The sequence below is a fragment of the Monodon monoceros genome, unplaced genomic scaffold, assembly GCF_005190385.1.
Source record: "Monodon monoceros isolate NGI ecotype Baffin Bay Population unplaced genomic scaffold, NGI_Narwhal_1 Super_Scaffold_9, whole genome shotgun sequence".
Taxonomy (NCBI): Eukaryota; Metazoa; Chordata; class Mammalia; order Artiodactyla; family Monodontidae; genus Monodon; species Monodon monoceros.
This window is the reverse complement of record NW_021703786.1, coordinates 30,792,953-30,804,144: the sequence shown is the minus strand read 5'-3', so window position 1 is coordinate 30,804,144 and position 11,192 is coordinate 30,792,953. Positions and strand designations below refer to the sequence as shown.

Below are 11,192 nucleotides of genomic sequence, written 5' to 3'. Positions count from 1 at the left end.
AACAGGCTCCGCACCTGGAGGTCGCCACCCGCGCGGGCCCGCCCCACCGGGTCCCGCAGCCTCCGCCCCGCCCCGGCCCGCCCCGGCCGGCCCACCCCGCCGCCCGCTCCCGTGCTGTTCTAGGGCTCTTGTTGCCCGCCCTCGCGTCCCTTCTCCCCTCTCCACGACTGTGTCCCCAGACCCGACAGGACACTCGGGACCAAGCGCAACCTCGGAGAAAACAGGCTGCCCGGAACCCTGGGTTCGAGCCCGAAGCTCACTGGGTGTGTGACCTTGGGCCGGTTAATTCCGAGAAGCCCCCTGTCTATAAAGTGAGGTCAACATCTTGGGGCCTGGTGTAAAAGATGGAGAACAGGCTACGGACATGGAGGTACTATTTTTTCAAGGCTTGTCAGTCTGGCTGGAAACCAACAAAGGCGGGAAGGACAGAGTGGGGGACCCGCACCAGACAGAGGGGCCACAGGGAGTAGATGGGGCAAGCTGCTGCCCAGCTCTCTCTTTTCTTGTTTGGGTTGTACTGGGGACTAACCAGGGAGGGGACCCAGGAGTAGGGCCAGCAGAGCAGGCAAGGTGCCTGCCGTGTGGGCAGAAGGCAGGTAGGCTGCCGCAGCAGGGCCAAGCTGAGAAAAAGACGGTGGGTGCCAGCACTGGCTGCCAAAACCCCTCAAGCCCCCAGGAGGCCCCTGAACAGGGAGCTGGCTCTGCAGCGCCACCTGGTGACTGGAGGGGAGCTGCAGCTGGAAGGTGACCCCGGGCCCAGGAAGAAGTCGCACATCAACCACTGTCCCTCGGTTGCAGGTGTTTTATTTCCAGCATATTTCCGACCTGGTGACCCTCCAAAGTCCAGCAGGAGATAGGCAGGGGGGAGGAAGGTCAGCCTGCACCTGCACCCATCCCTAACTAGGTTATCTCCTTGCTGAGAGTTACCCACAGTGGCAAGAGCGACTTTCTGGTACGAGGAAATGCTCAGAGGCCCCTGGCAAAGGGGCAGCCAAGGCCCCACGCCAGGACGGCCAGGCGATGCAGCTGTGGCGCAGAGTCCTGCTCAGACTGACCCCGATCCCTCTTCCCCGCACAGCACTGCTCCCCTCCATGCCTGCCTGGGATCTGGTCTCAGCGTCCCAGCAGCCGCAGCATCTCCTGAGGATCCAGCAGCTTCTCCCTGGGCTTCCCCGCACCCTGGCCCCGGGACACCTCCTCAGCATCCAGCTTCTCCCAGTCCGAGAAGGAAACAGGCCAGACCCCTGTGGCAGAGGGAAGACGGGTCACTGCTTTCACCTCCTCCTCTACCCCAGCCCAGAGCAGCCCCCTTCCAAACAGTGAAAGGCCCAGGGACCCCCCCACCCCACCTCCCAGGAGCTCACACAGGGCCCAGACCTCGGCTGCCGAGCAGGGCCTTGATGGCCGCATAGCCAGGCCTGGGGCCAGACGGCAGCAGCCCCGCTTTCAGGTCCTGCAGCAGAATCTGGCCGGTGACGAAGCTGTCAGTCATGGTAGTGGTGATGACACCTGTGGGCCCCCGCTTCACCCAGCCGCTGCAGTAGAGGCCTTGGAGAGGGGTAACAAAGGGGTAAGGAATGGGGAGTTGGCTGGACACCCCTGGCAAGCCTGGGCCTCAGTACACACACATGTACACACGCCTCCATACACCCCACGGCCTCCCAGCATCCATCAGCTGGGCCCACTCTGGCCGCTGGCCCACTGCCCTCAATGCTTCCCAACCTGTATTTACCATGCCATCCCCCTTACACCTCAGTGTCCCTGTAGACCAGGAGCTCCCTGTAGGAGCTGGGTCCTGCCCACCTTGTTTCAACAGGCTCTCAGTAAACAGTGAACGAATTAATGAATGACTAGACAGGTCTGTGGATATTAAATCAGGCTGGAAGCTCGCTGAGGCCAAGGGGCTGCTGCTTCATCTCCAGTCCCAGCACTAGGCCTAGCCCAGAGCAGGCCTCAGTAAACTGAATGACTTAATAACCAGACATATGTGTGGGCATCTCAGCTAGACTGGGAGCTTCCTCTAGGGCCAGGAGGAGGCTGGGGCAGGGCCAGGGTCTTGGGACAGGGCCTGGCTCAGAGCAGGTTCTCAATGCATGTCACCAGATGAATGAATGAATGTGAATGGCCTCGGGAGACACCAGCCTCCCTGCCCCCCACTGCACCCTCTCACCTGGCACATCCACAACCCGGCCCTCCATATTGGGGATGACCCCCAGTTTGGGGTCAAAGGGCACACTGGGGTCGATGGGGCAGCTCTTATACCCAATGCTGCTCAGCACCAGCCCACAGGGGAGGTCCTCCAGGTCTCCAGTGGGCACTGCCCGGGTGGCCTCACCAACACCCTGTGGGGAGAGGGTGGGAAGCAGCAGGCTGGGGCTGGGGAGATTTGAGAATGGGGGTGTCTTTGGGTAACAGGAGACTCACCTCCAGTCTGGTGACTGCCAGGCGGATGCCTGCCACTCGCCGCCCGTCTGGCGAGGGCAGCACCCGCTGAGGGCTTCGGAGAAAGCGGAGGCCCCAGGCACGGGGGGCCGGTGCCCGGCGGGCAGCCTCCGCCACCCCTGGCTTCTCCACGGCTGCGCGAAGCAGTAGTTCCATCAACCGCTTCCTCGGGCGAGGGGCCTCTGCTAGCAACACAGCCCATCTCAGGGCGGCGCCCGGGTTACAGCCCTCTCCCACCTAGACCATCCCCTCCCTAGTGAGCCGGGGGGCCGGGCCAGGGCCCCTCACCCTTGATTCTGTCCTGAAGGCCCAAGAAATCCGCAGGATCCAAAATGGGCCGAGTTCCTGGTAACTGAATCATCTCCCGAAGCTCCTTGGCGGTGTGGGCGGGGAGTGGGGGAGGAGTCAGGCCCAGAGCGCTGTCCACTCCTGAGCCCAGCCCAGGTGGGAGACACCACCAGCTCCCACCAGCACGGAAGGCACTGGGCCCCAGGGGGGGCCCTGCCTGGCTCTCCCTCTTCCACCCCAGGCAGCTCTGCCCTGCCACACCCCCCAAGGAGCAGACCATCTACTTGGGACCCTGGCCCCTCTCCCTCAGGCCCCAGCACCTTAATGGTGAAGGCCACTTGCAGGGGTCCACGTCGGCCCACTATCCACACCGTCTTCACCTGACTCTGTCTCAGTGCCCCCAGGGCAGCCTCCGTGATATCCGTTTTCTGGCACAAAAGGAGGACCTTAAAGTCGTTGGACACTGACAGCAGAAGGGGGACCTCTCCATTGGCTGGGCGGTGAGAAGGTTGGCAGCCTGAAATGGCACCACTGCCCATCCCCCCGGTGGCCGGATGGAGCACTGCTGCCAATTCTGAGAATGGCTCCAATTAGTAGCAAACCAGGCCCGCGCTCTTCATTCAACAAGTGTTTACTGAGTGTTTACCACGTGCCAGACACTGTGCAAAGGGCATGGATGGGGGGGTGTCAATGTTGAGCAAAAGAGACGTGGTACTGGCCTTCACAGAGCTTCTGATCTGGTGGAGAGAGAGACTTATCGAATATTCAATAAAAAGTATAAAATTGCAGTGGTGACAACATGCTTTGAAACAGAAGTAGCCAAGTCTATGGGAGGAGAGTATTACAGGGAAATGGACCTATTCAGGTCCATGGAGGCTTCCTGGAGGAAGGGAGAACTGAACCAAGAACTAAAAGATGCAAACAGGCTAACGGGCAGGAGGGGAGCTGAGAGGGTTCTGAGCAAGAGGAATGGTGTGTGTATACTGAAAACTTTTTTTAAAAAAGCCTATGGGGGCTTCCCTGGTGGCGCAGTGGTTGAGAGTCCTCCTGCCGATGCAGGGGACGTGGGTTCGTGCCCCGGTCCGGGAAGATCCCACATGCCGCGGAGCGGCTGGGCCCGTGAGCCATGGCCACTGAGCCTGCGCGTCCGGAGCCTGTGCTCCGCAACGGGAGAGGCCGCAGCAGTGAGAGGCCCGTGTACAGCGCAAAAAAAAAAAAAAAAAAAAAAAAGCCTATGTAGCTGCAGAATGTGAAGGGGGAAATGGTATGAGCTGAAGCTCACGGGCTGCCTTCTAGAAGGCCTTTGCCCAGCACCAAGGGGAAACAGAGGCTCAGCGTGGAGGCACAAGGCCCAAACCCTGCAGGCAGGGGCGCCCTCTCCTTGGTGTGACCCCCCCCTCCACCCCTCCGGCCCTTGACCTACCCACTCACCTCCAGGTACTCAGGTGGCGTCAGCAGGATCCGGGCCACATCCAGAGCCACATTCCCCTGCCCCAGAACCACGGCCGTGTCACAGCTCAGGTCCGGCGCCATCTGGAGGACAGAGGTCTGGATAGGGGTCCCCTAACCTCGGCCCCAGTCAGGCTAATCTCAGCCTCACGCCCAGTCCCCGGCCGCACCCTCAGGCTCCCCTACTCTCGGAAAGTCCACCCGCCCTGAGCTTCAGCTCAGGTCCCTCCACCCTGACCCGGCGCCCCCTCTTCCCAGGGACCTCGCCCCTCGGCCAGCCTGATGTTTCACATCTCATCTCACTGCGCACTTCCCAGGCCTGTGGCTCCCTCTTCCCCGAGCTGCAGCAGCTAAGAGCTGCCCCTGGCCCCGGTGGAGGAGTGGGGAGGAAGAGGCCAGGGGAGCGCTCCCCAAACTCACCTTCCGGTTCTCAGGAAGCCCATTGTACCAGCCCACAAAGGCCCGGGCTGAGAGCACGCCCGGCAGCTCCTCTCCGGGGATCTCCAGGCCCCGATGGTCCTCCGCCCCGTAGCTCTGAGGAAAGACCCAGAGGCCTCAGCAGCGGCTAAGGGGCCAGGCAGCCCCCGCCGGGCTCCCAGTGGCCTCCTTCCGGCTCCTCCTCCACAGCCTCTGCCGTGGCCCTCACCCCTAGGTCTTCCACCCGCTGCCACCAACCACTGCGGCGGCTCTGCCCCCTCCCCGTCTGCGCTCACCAGCACCACGGCGTGGTAGGCGTCCCGCAGCTCCTGCACGGTCACATCCCTGCCCACCACCACGTTGCCGTGGAAGGCACAGCGGTCAGAGTGGGCCGTCCGGGTAAAAGTGTTGATGACATTCTGTCGGGGCCCGGGGTGGGAGGGGTTAGAGGGTGGGGCAGCTCCAGGGCCCGTGGCTGCGCCACCCTCACCCCACAATGTCCGGGATGGCATCCCCCCAGAGGGCCTGGGGTCATTCCATGCAGTCAGGGAGCCTCCCTTCCCTCCTCACCTCAACCAAAGTCTCCAAAGCCCTGCTCTGAGCCCAGAGAGACCCACCTTCACCTCGGGGTGGTCGGGCGCCACGCCAAAGCGCACCAGGCCAAAGGGTACCAGCTGCTTCTCGTAGATGTCCACGTGGGCCCGGGGGTGGTGCTGGGGGAGAAGGCAATGGCTGTGGGGCCGAGGGGGGCCCCTGTGGGTCCTGCCCTTCCCAGGACAAAGCAGGAGAGCCCAGCTCAGTGGGCTAACAAGGTGGCCTTGACCCTCTGCAAAGAGAGAGAAAGGCCCACGACTCCCCATCTGCCTAGAGAGCCGGGCTAGAGGAGTGGGCAGCACAGGGCCAGGGCAGCCGAGGCCAGACTTCAAGGACTGCCAGCCCACTGAGATGGCGAGAACTCTGGCCAACCAAGGAAGATGGCAGCTTTCCCTCCACTGGAGTTGTATCAGGGGAGCTTCTTCGTCTACTTGGGTCAGATGTGACACACAGCCCTGCCCTAGAACCCGCGGACACTTCTAGAAATGCCCAGCCCATAGATGACCTGAGAACCACCCTTGGAAACTCACACCTGCTTTAGCTCTAGCCTCCGAGACCATCCTGTTGGAAAGTGGACCAGCAGGACAGAGACTTAGAGGCACAGCTGCGGCATGAGGGGAGCAGAGGGGGTGGAAGTGGCCCTACTCCTAGTCTTAGAAAAAACAATCTCACTCTTATGTCGGTTCCACATTGCCTGCCCCCCACCCCGGGGCACCCACAGGGGCCGTGGGGAAGGCTCAGGTTTCGGGGTCGGGCAGACAAGTGTGGTGTAGCTCCGCCACCAAACAGCCGCATGGCCCCGGCAAGTCCCAGCGTCCGCCCGGGTCTCAGTCTCTTCCTCTGTAAACCGGGACAGATGACACGCCCCTCAGGGTTGTTGGGAAACATCCCGGAGGCCAGGACGGTGAGACTCTGGGCCACAAGCAGGTTCAGGGTCAAGCAGTTGGGGCTCCCGTGGATGACACTACCCTGCCTCGTGCCCGATCAGGCTGTTGCGCGATTCCACACTCCCGATTCAGTGGGACTCGAGGCAAATGAGCTCCCGCCCTCCAGCAGCCCTCAGCCCAACAAAGCCTCCCGCTCAGCTCCTTGCCTTTGTCCACATCCCACTGCCTGCACCCAGGTCCCGGCCCCCCACGCGCCCATCGATGGCCCCCCGACTCTCCCCATCCCCCTTAAGCCCCGCTGACGTCGCTGTGCCCTTGAAGAGCTGCAGCTCTGGAGTCAACAGCCGCGGGGCCAACCCAGCCCCACCGCTATCTGACTGTGCCGCTGGAATGTTCCTTACTGGACCACAGAACATTCCTTCCGGCGTGGGCTTCTGGATGAAATGAGCAAAGCCTACACCCTTAGTCCAGGGAGTGACCTGCTGTGGGTGTTCAATCAAAAGCTGTCATTACCGTCACACCACCTTGCTCACAAACCTTCCCTGGCTGTCCTGCCGTGGGACAAAGTTCAAACTGCTGAGCCTGGAGGTCAATACCGGATGCTATCCGCCTTTCCATCTTATCTTCCCTTCTTTCCAGCTGTGGAGCCTTCCCTGCAGCTCACAGGGCTCTCTCCAAGGCCACCTCCATAAGGCTCAACCCGCTGGACCTCTCTACTGGTTCTCTCACAGGACTGGCCTCATCTTCCACGATGCCCCTCCTCCCTAGCTCTCACAGGTCCCTCCAATCCCTCTGGCTGTTCTTTTCCAGGCCCCTTTTTCTCTGTCCCCCCTCTAACAAGAATATTCTCTGAGGTTCTTCCAATCTGAGACCCCCCCTTCCCTTGCTCCCGCACACATTCCCTGGGGAATTGTCATCCGCTCCCTCCTGTGACCTCAAATTCCCGTGGACTTACTGATGACATTCTACTCTCTCTCTTCTGCCCAGACCCCCCACCAAGCCTGAGACCCCTGAACAGCTCACCCCAGACACCTCACACCCATTGGGATGAAAGTCAGTCCTCCCCTCCCCCAAACCTCTCCCTCTCTGCTCCGGGGTCAGAAGCTGGGGCTCCTCCCTGACTCCCCTCTACCCTGTCCAGTCAGACCCCCATCCTCCCCACTGCTCTTTCGACCACCAGCCCTGCCTCTCGCTCTGCTGTCTGCCCTTCAGGCAGAGAGAGGGCTCCAGATCAAAAACGGGGTGCTTTCAGTCCCTTGCCTAAAACCCTTCACTGAAGCCAACCACCTATAGCAGCAGGCAGGGGGTTGTTTTCAAATGTTGATTCCTGGGCCCCAGACACAGTTTGATTAGGTGGGAACTAGGCCCAGAAATGTGTATCTTCACAAGTCCCCCAGGGGCCTCATGGAGGGAAGGGGGTGGACAGCACCAAGAGAAACTGCATGAGTCCAAGCTGGTCAGTGGCTTCCCAGCCACAAGGATCTCGGCCCACCTACCTCCTCCAGCCTCTGCTCTCACCCCTCCACCCTCACTGCACACGCCCACCTTCCTGAACTCAACGGTCCCCAAACCCGCATTCTCTTTCCTCTGGGTCTTTGTCACACGGTTCTCTGTGCCAGGGGCCCTCTGGCCTCTTACCCATTCCCCTGCCCCACCGGGCTGGTCCTTCTGTCCTTGAGAGAGCAATCTGGACGTCACCTCCTCCAGGCTGGGTTAGGTACCCCTCCTGTACACGCCCCCCCCACCCCACATCAGAGCCCTAGAATACCGCATAAACCCTCTTCCCACCACTCCACAACCTCCCACAGTAGACTGTCAGGTCTTGAGCATGGGGACCACGTCTGTCCTGCTCACACCCATGTTCCCAGTGCCAAGCTGTGCCCGGATCACGTCAGTGTCCAGTGGTTGATTACTGAATGGCCCAGCGCGGAGCTTAAGAGCGGGCTCTGCCATCGGAGTGCCCACGCTCAGAACCCAGGCCTTCCCTGCTCAGAGGTGGGGCCTTGGGCAGCCTCGCTCAGTTCTCATCTGTGAAGCAACAGTCATGCCACCTGCTTCGCAACTTGTCTTGGGGATGCGACGAGATGCTGTACAGACAGTGCCTGACTCGGCTAAGTGCCACTGTCCCAAATGTGCTGCGCGTGTGCCTGCCGCGGGAGCATAGCCAGTCGCTTGGAGCTCCCGGTGGGCCAGGACCAGCTTGTAACTGGCCTCGGGGGCCCATCCTCCAGCACCTCCCCCAGGGAAAGTATGTGCAGGCCAGAGCCTTTGTTCACACTGGGGACATTGAGAATCCTGCCTGGGAGGCCTACCCTCCTCCCTCTCCAAATTTCAGGCTCAGCTCACACAGTGCCCCTTACACAGAGCCCTCCAGGACCTCCCCAGCCCCTGGGAGATCCCTGGCCTCCCTGCCAGCGCCCGTGCGGGAGGCCCTCTCCAGAGCCTGAGACCTCCTTCAACTCACTTCTCCAGGAAGCACTTTCTGACTGATCCCACCCAAATGGGCTCACGCTGGTCACTTCATCGTAATTAGCTCTTTCCCCTGTGCTGCTTGGAAGCCGTGCTTAGGTCACTTTTTGGCAGGGTGACCAACTCATCCTGGCCTCCCCAAGACCCTCCCAGTTTTAACACTGAAAGCCTCACATCCTGGGCAAACTGAGCAGGTTGATCACCCTGCTTTTTAAGTATTAATATCTGCATGTGTGTGTGTGTGTGTGTGTGTGTGCGTGTAATTAACATATTCATCCTTTCTCCTCTCTCCACAGCAAGGTCATCGTCCTATGTCTCAGTCAGCCTAGGTCTCCCGCACCCCTCCCCCACCCCACCCCACCGCCACTAACTCACACCAACCCATGATTCTCCCTCCCTCCTCCCTCCTCCCTCCCGCCAAGGTCTGCCGAGGTTTCAAGGGTGACCAGCAACCTTGGGGCCCTGCCCACCAAGGCTAATACTATAAACCTTGAGACCCCGGCCATGGGGCGGGGGGAAGGTGTGGAATGGAGGGTGGAGAGCATGCCGGAAGACCAGCATGGCATGGGAAGGGCTGGAGCTATTGGCGAGGAGCGCGCAGTGAGGGGGCCTAATGTTACAGAAATCCCTGAGAAGAGGGGGTGGCCTCAAGACGCAGGATGTTCGGGACAGAGTGGAGACAGAGGAGAAAGAAGGGGAGATGAGGGGCACAACAAAGTCATCATGCAGGTCTGCATAAGCTCCCTGGAGTACTTGGCCAAGAAGGCATAGCCGACCGTCTGCCACAGACCCCTGACCATCACCCATGAGGCAAACACACTTCTCTTCTAGCTGAGGACCTAGAGTGGGGAGCCCCAGGTGACAAAGCGTGCAGGAAATGTCCCGTCTAGATGGGCTGGGAGCCCCTTCCCCTTCAGGGACCCAGGAGTGCTTTTAAAACCCAAAGGAGTGGAGCTTGCCTTTAGGATTGGAGCAGCAGGTGAATCACGGGAAAAGGAACCAGGAGGAAGCGGCTTACCTTTAGCAGGTGTTGGGCGGTGTAAAAGCCAGCTGGGCCACTGCCCACCACACAGATCTGGGGGGTCTGCTCCTGTGTGGAGAGCTGCTGGCGGAAGCCTAGGGCAGGGGGGACCGGGGAGGAAGGTCAGTTCAAGACTCCCTCCCGGGACTTCCCTGGTGGTACAGTGGTTAAGAATCCGCCTGCCAATGCAGGGGACGCGGGTTCGAGCCCTGGTCTGGGAAGATCCCACATGCTGCAGAGCAACTAAGCCTGTGCGCCACAACTACTGAGCCTGCGCTCTACAGCCCGCGAGCCACGACTACTGATGCCCACGGGCCACAGCTACTGAAGCCTGTGCGCCTAGAGCCCGTGCTCCGCAACAAGAGAAGCCCCAGCAATGAGAAGCCCGCGCACCGCAGTGAAGAGTAGCCCCCACTAGCCTCGACTTAGAGAAAGCCTGCACTCAGCAACGAAGACCCAATGCAGCCAAAAATAAATAAAATAAATAAAATTTTAAAAAAAGACTCCCTCCCCATCCCAAACCCCAACTTCAGTGTCCAACAGAAAACGGGGTTTCCCAGACTTCACCCTCATCTGTGCACTCCTTCTCTTTTTCCTCAAAGCTTTAGCGTTTGCAGGGTCCCTTACTTCATCTGAATTCCCAAAGGCTGTGTCTCCATCCAGAGCCCTCATCTCACCCATGAACTTACTACGCCGCTGAAGATGGCCTACTCGACAATCCCCATCACCCCTGAAGCTTCCCTGCTCAGCACTTCTTAATTTTTCTCACCGGGTTCCCAACACACCCAGCTAGAATACCACATCCTTCCAACAGACCCCATATCGCCCCTGTGGATCTCCCCACAAGGCCCCATTTTACCTCTTCTTACCTCTCTCTCCACAGAGCCCTCTATTGCCCATAGAGGCCCCTGTTTCGCCTCAGACTTCCCTCTTGCCCCACAGACCTCCTTATCACCCCTTCTCACTTCTGTGGACGTCATGGTCTCCCCTTCTCACTTTTGTTGACCCCTGTCTCACCCCAGGAGCCTCATATTACCGCACAGGCCGCCACCTGCCCCTGTACACCACCCCCATCTCATCTGCATGAGTGGACCCCTCCAGTCTCGCCCCTGGTCCCCTCTCTCTCCCCTCTCCAGCCCTGCAACCAGCTCGGCTCTTACTCCTATACTTAGCGCTCGCAGGCCTCCCCACGCTCCCATTCAGCCCTACAGGTGCCCTGCTCCTACTCTGGGTGCTCTCGGAAGGAGGCAGCCGGGTCCGAGGCCATGCCGACCAGGGCCACCAGCGCCAACAGCGCGGAGCCATGCCTGGAAAGAGCAACTAGACAGCGGACCCGACCCCGCCCTGATCTCCCGCGCCGGCTCCGGCCCCGCCCTCGTCCTTCTTGTGACCCCGCCCACAATCGCGGCCCCGCCCCAAATCCCGCCTCCCACGCTCCAGGAAAGCACAGCGTGGCGGCTCCGCCCACATACACGAAAGAATCCCGCCGCCCTAATGAAAAGCCCGCCCCCCCGGTCCACCCCCTTCCGCTGAGGGCCCGCCCCCCAGGACTTCCGGGCCGTATGTGACTCAATAAATTGCTCCGTAATCTTTACCCTCCCTCCAATTATCTGGAGCCTAGAGTT

General features: G+C 60.5%; 1 protein-coding gene across 8 annotated transcripts; it reads right to left on the bottom strand.

Annotated features, from left to right (window-relative positions):
- Positions 1-786: 786 nt before the first annotated feature.
- On the bottom strand, positions 787-10,921 carry FDXR (ferredoxin reductase). Of its 8 annotated transcripts, XM_029212740.1 has the most exons (13): positions 10,794-10,892; positions 10,096-10,214; positions 9,565-9,636; positions 5,214-5,309; positions 4,893-5,015; positions 4,600-4,713; positions 4,162-4,263; positions 3,051-3,158; positions 2,731-2,815; positions 2,425-2,624; positions 2,171-2,342; positions 1,378-1,548; positions 791-1,244 (listed from the first exon to the last, which is right to left on the bottom strand). In XM_029212740.1, the coding sequence occupies exons 1-13, from the start codon at positions 10,870-10,872 to the stop codon at positions 1,114-1,116; spliced, it is 1,572 nt and encodes a 523-aa protein (XP_029068573.1). In that variant the 5' UTR covers positions 10,873-10,892; the 3' UTR covers positions 791-1,113. The 8 variants fall into 8 exon arrangements, 5 of the variants coding, with proteins under 5 accessions (XP_029068572.1, XP_029068573.1, XP_029068571.1 ...); XM_029212739.1 differs by lacking the exon at positions 10,096-10,214 and having other exon boundaries at positions 787-1,244; positions 9,565-9,662; positions 10,794-10,921; XR_003792042.1 differs by lacking the exon at positions 10,096-10,214 and having other exon boundaries at positions 2,263-2,342; positions 2,425-2,627; positions 5,214-5,422; positions 9,565-9,662; positions 10,794-10,894.
- Positions 10,922-11,192: the final 271 nt, after the last annotated feature.